Here is a 21,317-nt window from a genome sequence, read left to right as displayed (position 1 = left end):
GAAAGTCCCCTACCGGGATGCGGAAACCATGTGTAAAACCGTTCCGTAGCACCCCGGCAGAAGTACGATCCGGGTATTCGCTGAGCCAGGGAATCATTGCCAAGGTATCAATCGGGGTTGGTAAAGGCGCCCCTCGGCCTAGCTTAGACCTGTTTGGCGCCTCCCTTACCCCCATTCTCACCCGTTTTGGCTCTGCACGATGACTCAGGATGGGACGACCCACACGTACTACACTCATGTTTGAACTTACACGATCCCGGAGGCCTGGTACATTTCCCCTTGTTGAAATTAAAACAGAAACCCTTTCTCCCTGTATTGCCTGCGGGCCTCGACTGGTCGTCGCTGCTCGTACTCGGTCGAAAGGGCGTCCCCACATTTTGGCGGGAGTAATCAACAACATTGCTCCCGACCAATGGCATTCTTAACATTCCTGATTCTTTCATTTTGTCCCATGTTAACGAATCGTAACAATCCCAAGTCAAACTCTTGTTATGCTCCTTTTCTTTCCTGAACAGATTGTCATAACAAAACCAATGGTTACCTTGATACGTTGTCGAGTAACCCATAATTCGTGATTGGTAAACGGGAAACTCAGGGAGCAACTCGGGCCTACGTTCCCCCAAAATTGATGTGAAAATACCCCACGCATTGCCCCAGTTGCCAATGTTCTCATTTACCTTAAAGGCGGCCATTTTAGCGCGCCAAACACTCGGATGCATTAAGTCCTTCTGACTTTTCACATGCTCCACATCATAATGATCAACAAGCAGGGAAAAAATATTCACGTACTCCCCCGCCCAGATCTTTTCCTTTATAGCTAAAGGCACATGTTGTCCCAATCTCTCTCTACGAGAGGGTGCTGACTCGTCCCTTGCAATCGGCAATGGCCGCTTACCTGCACCGGACGCAGCATCTGCCGCTTGCGGCTTGTCTATCCCCGCCACTCTAGCTGCCTCTTTCTTCTCACGAAGCCCTTTTATCAGCGCCTGTGCCTCGGCAGCCGTGGCGCCATCACCACTATCCCCCAACCATGCTGCTAGCTGTGCTGCCAGCTCGGGGGGCATGTCTTCCTTCGATGTCGGGGTGACGACAACGGGGATTGGATTCCCCTCCATCGGTACTGGGGTCGGCGCCTCGAGAGGGGCAGAGGGAACCGGGACGTCCCCACCGGCTGGAACCTTTCTCGGCCTCTTAGGTCTCCCTCCAGCCGGCGAAGGGCCCGAACCCTCCTCCCCATCTCGCTCCGCCAACCGTTTCTTTATGTCGGACATATCCTTGAATAGTGCCCGAACCATCTGCTCAGTCGTCATTCTTTTTTCGCCTTTCTTGGGCATCTCTCCTACGAAGTATCTAGAAGACAAAGAAAAAGATCAAAACGCTCAAAATTGGCTCTTCGTTCCGTCCCGAGCTCACGTGTAGCGAGGAGGTGCAGCTTCGGAGCACAAGAACAAGAGGACGTCTTCTGGTCTTGCGCCTTCTTTTATCCGTCTTCAGGGCGGGCGAAAACCCGCCCCTGCCCGCCCCGAGGGCGTGGCTGGCTGCGTCGGTGTCTAGGCCAGCCCACTCTAGGGCGGGAAAAAGGCGCGCCCCGGCTACGCCGCTTCGGGCATACCAGCCGAGACGCGCCTCCCGCCCAAAAATGGCTTCCCGGGGGGATCGAGGCACTCAGCCATACGTTCGGGGGGACCGAGTGGTCGCCCCTTTCCAAATGTGGGGCAGTGGTTTACAAAGGGAAGCATCTACCTAGATGCATCACTTTGTAAATATGATGCAACATGGCACACTTTTACCCTGCTGGTGCATCACCAAAAGTGACGCACCGGTGCTGCAAATGTGACGCAAGGGCAAATAAATAATCCCCATAAAGTTTATATTCTGCACACATTTGGATGGATGAGTGCAGTTTGCAAGGGTAATTTTTTTCATTTGAGAGAGCAGTGTTCTATTTCTTTTATGTCAGTAGAAGATAGATTATTTTATATATAGATAGTCTTCATACAAATATGAATTGACGTTTTGGTAGTAAAGTGGTTGGGTGGACAGCTTCACACTTTTTTGAGGTAGCAATACAGGAAAGACAATGCTTTTAGCTAGGCCTTTTTTTTCATCATTTTACCTAATTTGTTTTTGCTCACTGTTACAAACACTTTTGTAAATGTCCAAGAGGTACTATGGAGACACTAAACACCCCCTGATAATAATCGAAAATGTTTACAGACCACTTTCTGTGCTGGAGGAGACATATTTTATTGATATGTTTGAAACATTATTTCCACATGCCCTCTAAATATAGCCCCGTTATTTTCTAGCAATAGTTGAAATAGCAGCCATTCCATTGTGTTTTCCGGTCACTTCGTAACACAAGCCAGACTCTTACATTACCAGGAACTTGGCTGAACGCTTGAAATTTACAATAGTTCAAGCAATATTGTATAATGTTTTGTAACATGCGAAATCAAGAACATAGATTCGGTTAACATTCATATGACTAAATATAAGTTCACCAATTGCTTGTGTCACTGAAAAAGGCAAATATGCACATACTCGTCGGGATTATTTGCATGGCTATCGTCTAGCATTTACAGTACATTAGACCAAATGTTACGACAGTCACATTGCACACATTATTCAAGTGGTGTCTTAATCAAAGCCCCCCAAAAAAGCAACGCATTAGGAAAAATAAATACATTGAAATTACTCAAACTTACAAACCTGTTCCACTCCCTATACCTAAGACATTGATTGAAGACTTCCCTTGTCCAGTCCTGAAAGTAAAATGGATACAACATTTTATTGCTGTGAATCAATTAAACGATATACTTATGCTTAATCGAAAATGTGTAGTAGTATTATCACCTGAGGACCATTGTTTTTCTAATCACACATTTCTGAATTATTACAGAATTACAGTTTAATGGAAGAGGTATTTGAACTGCTGAGATATTGTATGTATTTTTTCGAATGAATGGCATCAAAAAGAAAATACTTTTGAATCAAAACATCATGATTAGTTTCGGTTTTGGTATTGTCTCATATATATATACTGTTAGACCTGTCATCTTTAGGGTAGTCTTCCCCCCAATTTTTTCTGCTTACCTTCTCGTTTTGCTGTATCATTTTGTTGGGCTTAGGTCTCTGAGCACTTTACCACTGCTGACCAGTGCTAAAGTCGATTGTAGAGCCTATGTCTGCAGTTTTACTACAACTTCGACTTGGCATTTAAAACCACTTTCCAGCCTTAAATTCTCCTTTTACTACATATACATCCCCCCATGGTAGGCCCTCAGTAGCCATAAGTGCAAGATAATGTGTTAGTAAAAGGTAGGACATGGCCTTTAAAGTTTTAAATGTCCTTGTAGTGACAAACAGCTAATGTTGTTTTTCACTACTGTGAGACCTACTTCTCTCATAGGCTAGCATTGGAAATTCCTTGATACTCTTTTAAGCTGTAATTCCTGAGTAGAAAGGACTAGCTGTATTAAATCTTTCGAATGGTAAAGATCAATCCTCTCTAATGGTAAAGCTGTATTTAACATTATTATTTTAAAATTACACTTTTAGAAAGTATATTTTACCACACTAGGGCAATACAATATTCCCCAAGGAAACTGGGTAATTACTTCAAAAAACAAAATGTCCCTGGTTGGATTATTTCCAGTATACTCTGTGTTTTGCTGGTCTTTAAATCCAACACTATAATTATTAGGCAGAAGACACCATTTACAGTATAACCAATATAATGAAATAAAACTTATGCATACTGGCCAAACAAAATGTTTCTTATTTATTTTCACAATTCTTCTATTTATCGTACAAAGAGTAATAATCACATAAACAATATATATTTAAGGTTAGGTTTACAATTGGCAATATTCATACAAAAACACTGTCTCACACCACATGATCAAATCAACAAATACAAATTAATTCTAAAAAAGATCAATGGGGATAGATATATCCTCCTAACCACATGTAGTCCCAGATACACAGTCCAAACAAGTTTCCTCTTCTTTGCTCCAAAATATTATAGAGCTACACTTTGTGCATTCCCTATAGACAGTAACACAAGAAGGGTACAAAGTTCCCCGGGAGAAGAGAAAACTAAGTGAGTGTACTAGGGAGAGCGAGAAGGGGGGAATTCCCTTGTTGGAACTAAAACCCTCACACACCCAGTGAACTAGGTGTCATGCTTCGTCATATGGGTTCTGCTCCTCGTCAGACTGGCGCTGCAATGTCTGACGGGGTCCCGAAACCGAGGCTCTTTATCGGAGATCTTTTGTTCCAGCCATATGGTGCATGCGTGTGAGAGGGCAGGGGAAGTGTAGTCTTGAAGTGAAAGTGAATTAAAAAAGGTGGGTCATTCCACAAAGAACTTTATTAGCGTGGTTGACTCCCTTAATTAAAAGGGTGGGAGGGGAGATATATGCTTGAAAGAGTCGAAGCAGTATATCTACAACCCTCAGGTCAGGTCAACATGTTTCTTGACATAATGGCAATTCTTCAGGACCTAATAGTTCAGTACAACACAAAGGAAAATTATAAACACAAAGTGTAAGATACAACCTTAGTTTGTAGGTCTGTGGGTGGGCAGGCCAATTGGTCCTGCTTAAGTAATGCAACCCTGGGAAAGTACCAAAGGTGCCCCGCAGACTGCTCCCGTGGGACCGGCGAAATGGGTATGGTACCTCTGGCGGCGCGCGGTCCAGGCCGTTAGAACCTACCCCCACGATCAGCGCCCACGAAAGACGCAGAGCAGCTGGTGGCTCCCTTTAGACAGCCACAAAAAAAGGAAGGGTTCTTGTGACAGAGAACTCATCTGCACCCACCTAATAGCCTGGGAAGAAATAGAGACCTGTGCACTTTAAGGGACTGCTTTGAAGTCACCCCCACTTCAGAAGCACAACTGGCTCTAAGTGCTGGGGCTCTGACCCTATGAAGGGACTGCACTACTGGATCGGTGAAGAACTTTACCAAGAGTAAAGACTGCTGTGCTCCAAGGATTGATACTCTGCTTGACTGCTGCTTTGCTGCGCTGCCCTGCTGCTTGCTGATCTCTGCTCTCCTGACGACAAGGAATGGACCCATCTCACTTGAACCCAGGATGACCCTAAAGGCTTGCTGACTACCCCTGTATTTTGAAGTCTCAGGGCCATCAAAAATGTTCTTCAACTCTACAACAGCACTTCAACTCTGCCATCTGTAAGTCCTGCTCTGCCAAGTGGTGCTAACCCAGCCTGGACCCTTAAAAGATGACTTCTGCTGTCCAGAACCATCAAAATTGGTGCTGTGATGACTTTGTGCCAATCGGAAACCAACACATTGCCCTTCGACACTGAGGCAGGAGACAATCAATGAAATCATTTCGAAGGGCGGCCTTGCTTCAAGATTGCTTCACAATGATGGACAGCGCGGCTCAAGGACGACGCATCCGCTGCATCATAAAAGGGTTTGTCGAAGAAGCTATAATTGCCTGCGCAGATTGGAACAGACGCATTGAGTCTTCAACGTTAATGCTTCCGCCACCCAAGGTTATTTTTCAGCAGGACCTGTGTAAGTCCTGTAGCCTGCATGCCCTCCATCGTGGTCGCCTGAACTTTGGATTCACACCGGTCCAGGACAACCTTAAGTAACCCCTAAAGCACTACATTTTGATGAATTCCTTAAAAATTCATAACCCTGGTTCTATTTAATCGAGTTCGATTGTTTTGGCATTGTTTTACTCCTAAAAATATGGTTTACTTCACTAACCCTGTGTGGAGTAAGCGTGAGTGCAAAATCCGTTCCGCTCGTGGATTTCACGGATTTTCGGTAAATCCGCAATCCGCGAGCGGCGGATCCGGGGGGCAAAAGTTCAAGCCTTCAAGCTTGAAGTTGTTGTAACTATTTTAGGATGGCGCCGGCAAGCTGCCAGCACCATCCTAAAATAGTTACTAAGTTAGCTTCAACAGGAAGCACTAATAGATAAAATAAAGCAGGTGCTCGAGCAGGTGCTTGCATACACCAGTCAATGTGGAAGGAGTGTGTGGTAACCTGCTTGATGAGAGACTATACAAGACCCTAAAGGGCATGATTGGAGGCCCATTTGAGGGCCTAAGGAATGGTGCCCCATGCCTCTTGTTTGCCTACAAGGAGGTACCACAGAAAGTAGTTGGCTTCAGCCCATCTTTGCTTCTGTATGGGCACCCTGCCAGAGGACCTCTTAGTTTGGTCAAGGAAGAATGGGAGCAAGCTTCCAGGAAGATTCCCCGGGGTGTAGTAAGCTACATGCTGGCTTTCAGGACGCAAGTTGTGGAAGCAAGCTTCTGACAACTTAGAAGCCAGTCAAGCTGTGATGAAAGAGTGGTATGACTAAACTTCTACCACTGTAGAATTACAACCCAGGCAGAAAGTGTGGGTTATGGTCCCTGTGGGACCCAGGGCCCTCCAGGACAGTTGGACTGGGCCCTATGAACAGAGGTGGAATGCTGTGGAAAGAGAAGATTTTGCTTTGGTCTGGACACTGAAGAAGATCAGACCATACCTCCATACCTGTTTGGCACTCACTTCCTGATGCAGACTGACCAGAGGCCCCTCAAGTGGCTCACGCAAATGAGGAGTGAGAATCCAAAACTTTTGAGGTGGTCCATTTCCCTACAGGTTATGGACATCAGGGTTGGACACAGATGAGGGGTAGACCACGCCAATGCTGATAGTCTATCCAGGTTCTTCTGCTTAGTGATGAGAACTCCCTAGAGTTGGGTAGCTCTCCCTACTTTCAGCTGGAGAGGAACCCATGTTAGACCTGTCATCCTTAGGGTGGTGGTTCCCCAACACTTTTGCCTGCTAGCCTGTTTATTTTGTTGTATCTTTTTGATGGCCTTAGGACTCTGAGCACTTAACCACTGCTGGCCAGTACGAAAGTGCATATGCTTCTCCCCTAAACATGGTAAAAGTGGTGTATACACAAATGGCATATTTAGTTTACTTGTAGGTTTGTTGTAAAGTGGTATACCACATACCCAGGACATGTAACCTAAATGCTACTAGTGGGCTTGCAGCACTGATTGTGTCACCCACATAAGTAGCCTTTCAAACCTGTCTCAGGCCTGCTACTGGAGAGTCTGTGTGTGCAGTTTACTGCCATTTCAACGTGGCATTTAATACCACTTGTCAAGCCTTAAACGTCCCTTTTATTGCACATACCTCACCACTAAGGTAGGACCTAGGTAGATGTAAGGGCAGGGTAGTGTCTTATTAAAAGGTAGGACATGTCATTTTAAGTTTACATGTCGTGGTAGTGACAAACTACACGGTTTTCACCACTGTGAGGCCTACTCCTCTCATAGGCTAGCATTAAGATTTTTTTTAATACCCATATAAGCTGTAATTCCTCATCAGAAAGGAGTACTGTATTATGTATTACATCCTTGGAATGGTAATGCTAAATCCTCTTTAATGGTACAGTTGGATTTAACATTACTATTAAAGAAATGCCACTTTTAGAAAGTGGGCCTCTCTACTCTTACTGCTATGTATGCCTACAACCTGTCTCTAATACATGTCTGCGGTGGGTGACAGCTACACTTTGTGCATTCCCTCTAGACAGCCAAAAACACAGGAAGAGTGGTTATAACAGAGAACTCATCTGCATTCATCTGCATCCTGATAGCTCTTCCTTGGCAGGAAGAGAGAGGGGAGCTGACAGCTATTCCTGAATAAGCTGTGTATTGTTTCCACACAAAGGGCTGCTTATCCCCTACTAATAGTTCAAAGCCAGGACTGGGGGAAAAAGGGTGCACTTCAAGGGCTTGCTTCGAAGTCACTCCCACAGTAACTCAAAGCCACAACTGGGTTTAAGTAAAAGTACAGGGGCTCTGAATCAACCAAGATAGTGCCCTACTGGACCAGTCAAGAAGTCTGTCAGGTGTAAAGACTGCTGTGCTTCAAGGATTGCCAATCTGCTAGACTGCTGCTCTGGAAGAACTGTTTTTCAGGTTTGCTGTGCTGCCCTGCTGTCTACTGATCTCTGCCTTGTTTAGGACAAGGACTGGATCCATCTCACTTCAATGAAACAACAACAAAGCAGACCAGGTCGAGCAAAGGTGTGTAACTGTACCAGTAACTGGAAACCAATAGCATGCAAGTGCGTATCTGTGCCGAAGGTAATAGATGGCAACTTATAGCTAGAAATAATCCCATCAGACCACCCTTCTTGGTGGAGTTTGCGTCATGTGGGAGTCGTTGATCATACCATAACACTTATGGCCATATAGTGCCGCAGTGCAAATGGATGTCAGTAATCTAGCCATAGTATATGCCATAAAGTGGACATACTAATGTGCAGTGCTCAAGTGACAATAGTGAATTGGAAGTGAAATAAAATTGACTACCTTAGTTCTGGCAGAATGTACATACGTAAACCTTGGTGTCAGAAATTAAATTGATTAAATAAAAACGCCTGGTGAAAAATCTACCCTATGGCGCTGTGCAGGTTGGTCGACATGTTTCAGCCTATGGGAGGTTCTCCCGGCTTTCTTCAGGACCATCGAACTACAAAAGCTACTGCAACTGTAACCACAATAAAAGTGTTGGGTAAAAACTGATACTTATCAATCCAAACGTTTTAGGCGTCCACTAGTGGGAGAAGACTGTCTTCTTCCTATCAACAAACAAAAGATGATTGTACAACAACAACACAGAATTACACCCACATAACTACCTGAATACAGAAAGACTGCATACAGGGACACACCTGCGTGAATACATTATATTCCGCATATATAGGAAAAAGCATAATAGCTCAATCGCCTAGAGGCATTTCCTCTAAGTGATACTCACCCAGCCTTGTGTGGGTGAAGGCCTCACCTCACCCGGCAACCGCTCGGGAGTAGGAGGCCCCGCTCTATGGTGTAGAAAAAGTACACAGTAAGTAAAAACTTTACGGTGCCTAAGCCAATCGCTCTACACACAGAACCCAACAAAACTGCAGTGCGCACCCCTCCACCAAGTCCAGGTCACCACATACCAGCACCAGCGACATTGTGAAATCGTATCTCTTGCGAAATGTCTCACGTAGCGAGACTTAATATAGACCCTGGGGAGTGTCTATATATAGCAATTACTGTTCTCATTAACTAACTGCTACATCCCAAACATATGCTCAAGTTGTAAGTATAGGCTAGGAGGTAGTCCTATGATGACTCAATTGTACTGCCCATGAACAGCTAAGGTGAAATGGGATGTAAATCAAGTAAGTTCCCTGAGACTTCCCAAAAATACAAATAGCTGGCACCGTGCAGGCTCCATTCGATCTTATAATGCTTAGTGCTGCTGTCTAGTCTGCAATTATTAGGAGAACAAAGCATACAGCCACTCACCTGTCCGTCGGTGCCCCAGCATGTTAGCCAAGCGGAGTGGGAGGTATCAAACAAACCGCCCTGGACATTTAAATAACTTCCAGGCAACGAAGAAAAACGCGATAGGAGACACTGCTCCCTCGCGCATGCGCGGGCGGTAGTCAGGCGTCAATCCATACTACTCGCTCGTTATAGCATTGCGTTGCGCAATGTAAGAAAGAGAGGAAAGAATATATCCTCAAACTTAGATAAGATGCAGCTATAAACCCCTTTAGGAGAGGGCCGACCTGCGTTAAGATTCAGTGTTTGTCACAGTGCCGGGGAGCATGCCCAATGCGGGAGACGCTGTTCTCTGGAGCATGCGCCCGGCGACTGTGTGTCCACAGCCCTCAGTCTATTCGAAAATGATGCGACAGCGCTCCAGATAGGAGAATAACCATTGTATCAGGGAGCAACTGACATTTTAGGTGTCAAAAGCAGGTACAGATGTTAAGTATAATATGTGCTTATATTATTGATGTAAACAAACAGTAAACTGACTGTAGAAAGTAATTACACATACTCATGTGGGAGCATTGCGTATTAATGTGAGTACATCAGCAGTCTGGAAGAAATTCATACAAAGTTCTAAGGCGACTAGACTAGAGAGTCAAAGTTTCCACAAGCTGAATGTCAAGGGAATGAGTAATAGATGTGGAGATAGTGTCCACATGTCACTTGGGAAGGGATGCGGAGGAAAGGGGCCGGGCAGAGAAGGAGCACACCCACAATCAAGTTAGGGGAGCTAACAAGGTGCGAATAACCAATGATTCCACCTGAATTTAATGGACCCGCAACTAAAAAGTTGCTCTCAATACAAAAAACAAAAAGGTGTGTGGAGGGTCAAGGGGCATGTTTACCGACCTGTCTGCTATCACCCCTATTTAAACTATGAAACAACAACAAAGCAGACCAGGTCGAGCAAAGGTGTGTAACTGTACCAGTAACTGGAAACCAATAGCATGCAAGTGCGTATCTGTGCCGAAGGTAATAGATGGCAACTTATAGCTAGAAATAATCCCATCAGACCACCCTTCTTGGTGGAGTTTGCGTCATGTGGGAGTCGTTGATCATACCATAACACTTATGGCCATATAGTGCCGCAGTGCAAATGGATGTCAGTAATCTAGCCATAGTATATGCCATAAAGTGGACATACTAATGTGCAGTGCTCAAGTGACAATAGTGAATTGGAAGTGAAATAAAATTGACTACCTTAGTTCTGGCAGAATGTACATACGTAAACCTTGGTGTCAGAAATTAAATTGATTAAATAAAAACGCCTGGTGAAAAATCTACCCTATGGCGCTGTGCAGGTTGGTCGACATGTTTCAGCCTATGGGAGGTTCTCCCGGCTTTCTTCAGGACCATCGAACTACAAAAGCTACTGCAACTGTAACCACAATAAAAGTGTTGGGTAAAAACTGATACTTATCAATCCAAACGTTTTAGGCGTCCACTAGTGGGAGAAGACTGTCTTCTTCCTATCAACAAACAAAAGATGATTGTACAACAACAACACAGAATTACACCCACATAACTACCTGAATACAGAAAGACCGCATACAGGGACACACCTGCGTGAATACATTATATTCCGCATATATAGGAAAAAGCATAATAGCTCAATCGCCTAGAGGCATTTCCTCTAAGTGATACTCACCCAGCCTTGTGTGGGTGAAGGCCTCACCTCACCCGGCAACCGCTCGGGAGTAGGAGGCCCCGCTCTATGGTGTAGAAAAAGTACACAGTAAGTAAAAACTTTACGGTGCCTAAGCCAATCGCTCTACACACAGAACCCAACAAAACTGCAGTGCGCACCCCTCCACCAAGTCCAGGTCACCACATACCAGCACCAGCGACATTGTGAAATCGTATCTCTTGCGAAATGTCTCACGTAGCGAGACTTAATATAGACCCTGGGGAGTGTCTATATATAGCAATTACTGTTCTCATTAACTAACTGCTACATCCCAAACATATGCTCAAGTTGTAAGTATAGGCTAGGAGGTAGTCCTATGATGACTCAATTGTACTGCCCATGAACAGCTAAGGTGAAATGGGATGTAAATCAAGTAAGTTCCCTGAGACTTCCCAAAAATACAAATAGCTGGCACCGTGCAGGCTCCATTCGATCTTATAATGCTTAGTGCTGCTGTCTAGTCTGCAATTATTAGGAGAACAAAGCATACAGCCACTCACCTGTCCGTCGGTGCCCCAGCATGTTAGCCAAGCGGAGTGGGAGGTATCAAACAAACCGCCCTGGACAGGTAGTCAATTTTATTTCACTTCCAATTCACTGTCGATCATCATAGGACTACCTCCTAGCCTATACTTACAACTTGAGCATATGTTTGGGATGTAGCAGTTAGTTAATGAGAACAGTAATTGCTATATATAGACACTCCCCAGGGTCTATATTAAGTCTCGCTACGTGAGACATTTCGCAAGAGATACGATTTCACAATGTCGCTGGTGCTGGTATGTGGTGACCTGGACTTGGTGGAGGGGTGCGCACTGCAGTTTTGTTGGGTTCTGTGTGTAGAGCGATTGGCTTAGGCACCGTAAAGTTTTTACTTACTGTGTACTTTTTCTACACCATAGAGCGGGGCCTCCTACTCCCGAGCGGTTGCCGGGTGAGGTGAGGCCTTCACCCACACAAGGCTGGGTGAGTATCACTTAGAGGAAATGCCTCTAGGCGATTGAGCTATTATGCTTTTTCCTATATATGCGGAATATAATGTATTCACGCAGGTGTGTCCCTGTATGCGGTCTTTCTGTATTCAGGTAGTTATGTGGGTGTAATTCTGTGTTGTTGTTGTACAATCATCTTTTGTTTGTTGATAGGAAGAAGACAGTCTTCTCCCACTAGTGGACGCCTAAAACGTTTGGATTGATAAGTATCAGTTTTTACCCAACACTTTTATTGTGGTTACAGTTGCAGTAGCTTTTGTAGTTCGATGGTCCTGAAGAAAGCCGGGAGAACCTCCCATAGGCTGAAACATGTCGACCAACCTGCACAGCGCCATAGGGTAGATTTTTCACCAGGCGTTTTTATTTAATCAATTTAATTTCTGACACCAAGGTTTACGTATGTACATTCTGCCAGAACTAAGGTAGTCAATTTTATTTCACTTCCAATTCACTATTGTCACTTGAGCACTGCACATTAGTATGTCCACTTTATGGCATATACTATGGCTAGATTACTGACATCCATTTGCACTGCGGCACTATATGGCCATAAGTGTTATGGTATGATCAACGACTCCCACATGACGCAAACTCCACCAAGAAGGGTGGTCTGATGGGATTATTTCTAGCTATAAGTTGCCATCTATTACCTTCGGCACAGATACGCACTTGCATGCTATTGGTTTCCAGTTACTGGTACAGTTACACACCTTTGCTCGACCTGGTCTGCTTTGTTGTTGTTTCATAGTTTAAATAGGGGTGATAGCAGACAGGTCGGTAAACATGCCCCTTGACCCTCCACACACCTTTTTGTTTTTCCATCTCACTTCAACCCAAAGTGACTTCAAGGGCTTGCTGCCTTGCCCTCTGTTCTGAAGTCTCAGGGACATCAAAGACCTCATTCAATCTTGCAGCAGCACCTGGAATCTGCCATCTGTGAGCCTTGCCCCAAGAAAGTAATGCCGTCCCAGTTCTGGGCCTTTCAAAGCGACTTCTGCTTTCCAGAATCATCAACTTTGATGCAGTAATGACTTTGTGCCAGTCGGAACCCACACTTTTCCCTTTGATTGCCCCTTTAGATAAGCCTGATTGCTCTGTGCCAAGCTAACAGAGGGTGAGCACAGGTTATCTTTTAGTGTATCAAGCTCATCTTGACTAGAGAAGTGGTTCCTGCTTGGGAAGTGTTCCTTTTCTGACAACCAGAAACCCAGTTCAACATATACCCACATTCTGAGTATGTAGGAATTACTGGATGCTTACTTTAACCCAGGATAAACCCTTTGATGCCACAGTGATTCCAAGTTTCATAGTTTAGCCACTGGAAATGGATGTTTGAGCATCAGGTTATCACAGATTTCTACTATTTCTCCTGTGTTTTATTAAATTTGAATAAATCAATGCTGTCATTGACATATTAACTTATCATGTTGTTTGAAACACTGTTTTTGTGTGTGTGTGTGTGTGTGTATATATATATTAGGCATGGGCCAAAAATCCGTTCCGCTCGCGAAATTTGCTGATTTTCGGCAATTTCGCGATCCACAAATCTCGCCAAATTCGCTCGCGGGCGGATCTTTTTTTTTATGGCCAGCTCACTCAAGGGGACCAAAGTTACAGGCACACACGGTCACTGGAGGCAAATCTTCTGGCCCGTTACACATCTGCAGTGTAGGAAAAGCACTATACATTTACCCAACGAGGTAGCACTTACTGATTAGCCAGTAGAAAGTACTCCAGTTGAGTAGAGGTATCGCACAAATCTGTGGCCTCTTCTTGGGGAAATATGCAGGGCAGGATTCATTCTGACACAATGCTCCTGTCACAAAATTAAACCTCAACAGGAAGCACTTACAGATATAAATAAAGCAGGTGCCCGAGTTTAAGCTCAAATTAAGTAACACATTAATCAGCCCAAGTAATCGTGAGCTTCGTCGAGGCTGGACAGGTGTGCTTACTCCCCATATCTACCGTCGAAAATTAGCTGTGATGCTTGATGGAGGCCTTTGCATCCTTCACTTTGCACGAGCGCAATCCCCGTGCAGTTCCTGTGACCAGGAGATACTTTCTCCTCATCTGCTGCTCTGTTGCTCTCTGACCTTTTATAAGCAGAAGAGGCATGTGAACTCGCCTTGAAGTCCCGCCCATTTGGCCCCAACCCAAACACACGCGCAGTGTGCACTGTCCTCCCGCCCTTTACCCTCATGTGACATAAACGTGGCTTTGCCCCATTCAGGGCTGGCGAAGCTGCTGATGCCAGTAGCCACATGACAGCTGTGCTGCTTCAAGCTTTTACTTACTCCCCCAAGACCCCTCTACCTGGCACTGTGGACAGTATCCTTTCCAGTATTGATTTTGACGGCGCAGGAGTGAGACGAATCTCAATAGAGAGCTGTAGAACTGGAGCTTGCCCTGTGAAGAGGGAGGTACTGCCCTCTTACACAAGCCACCCCAAGCAACATGCGGTGAGCTAGGACGGCCCTCCATCCTCACCACCCTTCCTCTCCTCCCAGTTACTGTATCTCCCTTGTCAACGGCCTGGATGTCCGCATAGATTTTCACAGCTCATAGATAATTTGGCAGCACCACTTAAGCAGCTCACATTCAAGTCTGGATGGGGCATTGTCTAGATCTGCCTTTACACAGTTCAGTTACAGCCTTGCAGTGATCCGGATGACCAAGATAACCTCTTGTGGCTGTGAAGTGACTAAACTACTGCTGTGGCCTTCACTTTGTAGGGCTGCACGTGCTGCACTACACACCAGGGGCCAAATGTGAGTGCAAGTGGGCTCTGCCTACCACTGGCTCCTGCATTGATTGTACCTCATTATTGGCTTTGGACAATCACACTAGGGGCCTCTGCGTGTCCCCATTATCATCGCCCTTCCACGCTGGATAGGCAACCTACACGATCGCTATAGACTGCCTTACCTTCAGATGTGAGGACAGGGCAGCTCATGCTGCAGTGTTGTGGTGCACTTCTAGACACCCACAAGCAAGCCCACTTTCTCTTTGGAATTGATTTTACTCCTATGGCTCTTCCATTTTGGTTCCAAATGGTCACCTATGCACAGGAACACATGAAGCACCTTTGCACCCGCCCATAACTTCTGGTCTATCAGCAGAATATGCGTATTCTTCGGGCAATCCCAAAGACCCTGAGTGCCTTGATGACAAATTGGATATTGTCCTGACAGCTACGGAAAAATCCTTGGTCTCTCTGGAATGCAAAACAGACACTGTAGCGCATCAGCTCACGCTATTGCACGCTTATCACCGTAAGCTCGGGCTTCATAATAGACAATTGCTACATTGCAGCCTCATGCTTGAGAAACAGAGGCACAATTGTATCAGCTCATGGACAGGATTCAGGTTCTGAAGGAGAGGGCAGGGGATGCTGTTGGTCCCTCAAGGTGTAAAATATTTGAGTGATTGCCCCCCCATAAACATGGAAAAATAGGAAACAGTGGGTATGTGGGATTGTCCCCCACATGGCTCTATCATCATTCCAGCAAGGAACCCCACCCACCCACCCCTGGAGCCAGACCACTAGTGTTTTTTATCTACTGCATTATGGACAGCTCACTCAAGGAACCCCAGCGCCCTTCAGCACTATGGCAAAGTTACACACACTTGGTCACTGGAGACAACTCTTCTCACACATTACGCAGCTGTGGTGTAGGAAAAGCACTATACATTTACCCAATAAGCTAGCACTTACTGATTGGCCAGAAACAGTCTATTTGTGCAAATCCGCAAGTCCGCAATATTTTTCGCGAACTCGCAGATTTTTTGGCGATTTCGCATGAATTTGCGGACTGCAAATCCGCAAACTTCGCCCATACTTAATATATATATATCTCAATATATATAATCCCCAAGCAAAAGGAGGAGGAAGAGGACAAGTGGCAAGCCAATGCCGAGGAGGAAAACCAGGAGAAGCCGCAAATCGAAGGTATCCTCAGTGAAACAGGACAGCACTAAAGAAGTAACAACAACCAAGTTAACAAAAACGGATCCAAATGTGGTTGTCAATCTATCGGACTACACACTAACAGAACCTGAATGTACGCTGTTGAGAAAAGGTCTCACTTTTTGCCCTGACAAGCATCAAGACTAGGTTGAAACAAGAATCGATGTGTACAAATATATTAGAAAGTTAAAGCTGAAAAAGTTTTTCGCAAAAAAAAGATGTGGTGAAAGAGCTGACGTAACATCTACTGAACCCACATCAAAGACAGATCAAGAACAATTCTCAGTTGGCGATGCAACTAGCCTATGAACTGCATACTAGCTGGCACACCAACTTGAAGAAACTGAACACACCGACACTCAAGCAATCTCTGAAATGGGAATCCCAACAAATTCATGTTCCAAAACAAACCTCAAAAGTAAATCCCAATTCTGTCCTGTCTTATACCCAGGCAACCGCATAGACACCTACCATGACCTAGTTGTGGCAGAACTAGAAGTTATGAGGAACACACTAACCAACGATGCGAACAAAGAGCAAGGATCAAAACAAGAACAGAAACCCTCATACCTAGGGACAGAAGCAATATCAAAGTAGATGATGATAAACCACGACTGATTCTCACGTACTCAAAGGAAAGCTTCAAGATACGACACATTCTAACAAAATACTGGAGTGTCCTAAAAAAAGACACAGAAATAGGATCATTGATAGGAGACAGACCATTGATTGCATTCCGCAAAGCTCCTTCAATCCAAGACACCTTGGTAAAAAGTCATTTCAAAAAAGACAAACCGATTACATGGCTGGACAAACGACAACTAGGTTTCACCAAATGCCAATCATGCAAGGCATGCAAAGATCCAAAGGGAAGAAACTTTGAGATAAAAGACAAGATAACCTGTGATTCACAGTTTGTGGTCTATCAATTGCAATGCTACTGCGGTCGGAAATATATTGGATCAACTATTTTCCCTCTCAAAAAGAGAATACTTGAACATATTCGATCAATTCAAAACAACGATTACAGTTATGCCATTGCAAAACATCTGAAAAGTCATCCAGGCAAAACCTGGAAAGATATAAAGTATGCGGGAATTGCAATGATAAAAGAGAATGAACCTGGTGGAGACAGAAACAAACAATTGAGATGTCTTGAATCTAAACTAATAATACGTTTCAAAACCCTGAGCCCATGGGGACTGAACGCGGATGAGGAAATGCATGTACATCTCTGTTACCTAGAACAAATGTGAACAATCAAGGACTTATTGAAAATTGTGATGTTGTCAACGAATTGGAACCCTTCTTTGAATTTGGACCAGCATCAAACTGGTCTACTGGAACTTATACTTTACTTAATTAAAATCGGAAGACATGTGAAGTAAACTAATTTTTTAATGATGAACTGGCACCAGGAGATCGACATGAATGAGCCAGTGGGGCAAAAAGTAAACAAAGGCACTTAGCTAATTATGTCAAATGACACTCAGTCATAAATCATACGCTTGAAACACGCTATCTCATGATGATGATTCAGGAATGTATTCGAGCAATCACATCTAGAGAAATGGCATACTGCTGATAACATAGATTTGTTAATTACGCCCCATAATGTTTCATAAATGTTGGACACCGGTCTGCCGAAAGATAAGGATGAGCTTCGAAAATCAGCAAGCATTAAAAACAACCAAGCCCATAATGCAACGTAACACTGCTATAAGGTGACTATGGTATAAATAAGTAACACAAACAAAGGACAAATGTTTGTTAACCGTGACCAGGGACATTTACTGTCCGAAACGCATATGTGGGGAATACCTACATGAAATAAAAAAACAAAATAATCTCTGGAGTGGTGTGCGGCGTCTTCTTGATTGAAGGTCAGTTTGCTTACAAATACTTTGCGAGGCTGTCCTAACCTCGCCGCCAGCACCAGCTATCAAGTTGCTCCCCCCGTCTGGGGCATTTGCTCGTGATATATATATACATATATACATCTATGTGTGTGTGTGTGTGTATATGTGTATATATATATATATATATACTGCACGGAGGAGTTTCAGGACATTGTTTCTGTCATTTCCAGGCTTGAAGGGAAAAAGGACTGTTACGGTTGAGGCGTACTGGGGGCCAGAGGGAACTTTCTTTCAGGGATTGTGCTTTCCAGAGCACAAGTACCCCATTCCTAATTGAATCCAGGACCCAAGGAAGGACACATGCACCAGGTATATGTCACGTTACCAGTTTGCTGTGAGAATAGCATTTTGGGCACTGTAGTTTGCCGACGCAGCTACAGGGGGCTGTACTGACTTAAACCGGTGCACCTGGATTGTCCACTGATGACAGAACGAGGGGAGGTATTTAAAGTGCCCTGGCATGAAAAGCAATGTCGAGCAGGCATCTGAGGAAGACATTATGTTGAAACGCATCATGCCATTGCTATATTGAATTAAAGCTCTCACCTGTAATCCCCGCTGTGTCTCTCCAGTTCTATTTATTCTTGTCTCTTGTGGTATATATATTAGGTAGATATAGTTAGGATTTTTTTCAATGCAAAATCTCAAAATTCTATTGTGAATAACTTTGGCGTCGGTTGACGAATCTGGCTGAAAATTTCCTCAAATTTGCCTCGTAGAGCTCCGGTCCTTCCCTGAAAGTTTGGGGGGATTCGTGACGCGGGGGCCGAGATAAAAGGGGGGTCCCAAAACGTGTTTTCCCCATTTTAATTTCCATAGGGCGGTTGAACTCACTTTTAGCCCGAACGGCTAAATGGATTTCCACCAAACTTGGCAAAATTCTAGGGACTGGTAGCCCGATGTGCCTTTGGTATGTCTCAAGATATGTGCTCCAGTGGTTTTTGAGTAATTTAGGTTCAAAAAAATATATATATCTATAAGCGCGCCCCGGTACGCGCACCAGGGCGCGTACCGGTCGCGCCACGCGAGGTGCGCACGGAAGGCTGATTGGCTCTCGGGTGTCTGTAAACATTCGAAACAGTCCGGAGCGCCCGGTAAAATCGAGACACAAGAGGTGGCAAAAACAAAGGGGGAAATGACCAAAAGGGGGCAGAGTAGACCCCCCCCCCCGACCCCCTAGGTTTGATGTGGGGGCCAGGTGGTAGTGTGTGTATAGCTCTATATGCAAATAAATGGATGTTCAATAGTTTCTTTGCATGTGTGAGTATGTGTGTGAGTAACTTTTGGATGACTGTTGGTGTGTAACAGGATGTATATGTGTATCACTACATATGATGTATGAGTGACTATATAGAACTGTTGCTGAATGAGTGGATGTGTATATAGATGGTGGAATTACTGAATTGGTTGTTCTAACTGGTATGGGTATCTCCATTTTTTTGAAAATGTTAGTTTCTATTTTTGAATATGTGTTTCAAAGGTTACATTACACTGAAAGGAGGTCTGTCAGTCTGTCACAAGGATGGTGTCATCAGTGATGTCATGAGTGATGTCACTGACCATGTCATGAGTGATGTAATATGTGACGTCATCAGCAGTGCATTGCATGCGCGCAAGTTATAGTGAGTCCAACTAACTATAACGTGGGAATTTCAATGGTTTTATGTCAGTAAAATTTCCAGCTAACTATAACTGGTGTGAAACCTATGGTTTTTTCAGTGAATCTAATAGGTTTTTTTAAATGCTAATTCCTAATTATAACTGGTGTGAAACCTATGGTTTTTTCAGTGAATTTCATAGGTTTTTTTAATGCTAATTCCTAACTATATATATGGCCTCAAACCTGTTTTTTCAGTGAATGTCAAAGGTTTTTTAATAGCAAATTTCTATAGGTATGAAATGTAATATTTTTTATAATGAATCCTATATTTTATATTTATGTAATACTATTTTTTTTAAAGTATATAGTCCATGTTTTTTCTTTTCTTTTATTTTTTTGCCCTGGAGCGCTCCCGGTGAGCGCACCGGTAAGCGCAATCTTGCTGCGCGCCCCAGGGCGCGTACCGGTGAGTGTCCCGTTAGCGCTTTTGCCGCGAATGAAAACATTATTGTGACGTATCGTGTAGCCGCGTCCGTGTGATACGCACGGCGTAAGCGCACCCGGAAGCACTCGAGCGCATACGATCGCGTTACGTAACCATCCGACCCATTTACGCGACACGCCCCTGGGCGACGGGTCATGTGACCTAAAAATAACACTTTTTATTGGTTCGGGAGAGTTTTGGTTTCCAAATGATGAAAGCCCTGGTCATGTGACCTGAAAAAACCACCTTTTCTCCTTATTCTCTGTTTGTTCTTTGAGTGAGGAAGACCTGTTTTCATTCATTGAGAAATGGCTACAGTAGCAGCAGCAGCAGGATCATCTGCACCACCACCACAACCACCACCACCACCACAAGGACCACCACAACACCACATTGGTGGTGAAAAAGAGGAGGAGGAGGACGAGAAGGAGGAGGAGAGGACATTCCTTCCTGAAGACAATCCCCCTTACAAACCGAGAGAGCACATTGTGTGGGAGTTTTTTAAATTCCCAAGAGGCCAGAAGAAAGTCAATGCAGCAAAAGTGACTTGTCTGATCTGTGGCTGTGAACTTTCCAGGGGGAACCCTACAAAAAAATATTCTTTTTGTAATCACACCATGATTCGCCATATGCAACGCAAGCATCCTAACAACTATTCTGTGGCAGAGGTGAGAGAACTGTCCAGAAACCTAGCCCAATCTTCTTTCAGAACCTCAACAAGCAAAGAACCCACTCCATCGGGTCCAGAGGCAAGGGAGATGGTCCCAAACATCCAAACCAAGTTTGGATCTCTTAAAATTGTTTGTATCTATTGTGGGACTACAATTACATATGGCGAAAAAAGTATAAACCTAATCAACCGTGCAGGAGATAACCATATCTGCAGAAAAAAACCTAAATTTTTTTCCTGATTTTTTTTGCTCCAGTTGAGCCATTTACAAATCCCTGTTTTTTGTTTCTCCCCATAAAAATTACAAAAAAATATAAAACTGTAAAACTGTTCATAAAAGCCAAAAAAAGTAAAAAAATGTTCAGAAAAAAAAATATATAAAACAACAAAAAGAATTAAAAAACAGTTCTTTTTAGAACTACCTCCAATTTATAAAAAAATGCTACTTTAAAAAAAAAATCTGTCATTCTTTATTCCTTATGGTACGCGTGTACCGGGCGCTCCCCCTGCGCAAATTGAAATTAAAAATTTTTTTTTGCCCCGCGGGGCCCTTTTATGGCCCCCACATCAAACCTAGGGGGACAGGGGGGGTCTACTCTGCCCCCT

At 44.2% G+C, this 21,317-nt stretch overlaps 1 protein-coding gene across 4 annotated transcripts in view; it reads right to left on the bottom strand.

Moving 5' to 3' along the window:
• LOC147732923 (histamine N-methyltransferase A-like) overlaps window positions 1-21,317 on the bottom strand; it is an 855,634-nt gene that overhangs the window by 389,366 nt on the left and 444,951 nt on the right. For all 4 annotated transcript variants that reach the window (XM_086957458.1, XM_086957456.1, XM_086957455.1 and 1 more), the window contains one exon: window positions 2,713-2,765. In XM_086957458.1, the coding sequence (XP_086813584.1) occupies window positions 2,713-2,765 (53 nt within the window). The remainder of the gene's footprint in view (window positions 1-2,712; window positions 2,766-21,317) is intronic.

This window comes from Lissotriton vulgaris, chromosome 2_1, assembly GCF_964263255.1.
Source record: "Lissotriton vulgaris chromosome 2_1, aLisVul1.2, whole genome shotgun sequence".
NCBI classification, from domain to species: Eukaryota; Metazoa; Chordata; class Amphibia; order Caudata; family Salamandridae; genus Lissotriton; species Lissotriton vulgaris.
This window is presented reverse-complemented; position numbering and strand designations above follow the sequence as displayed.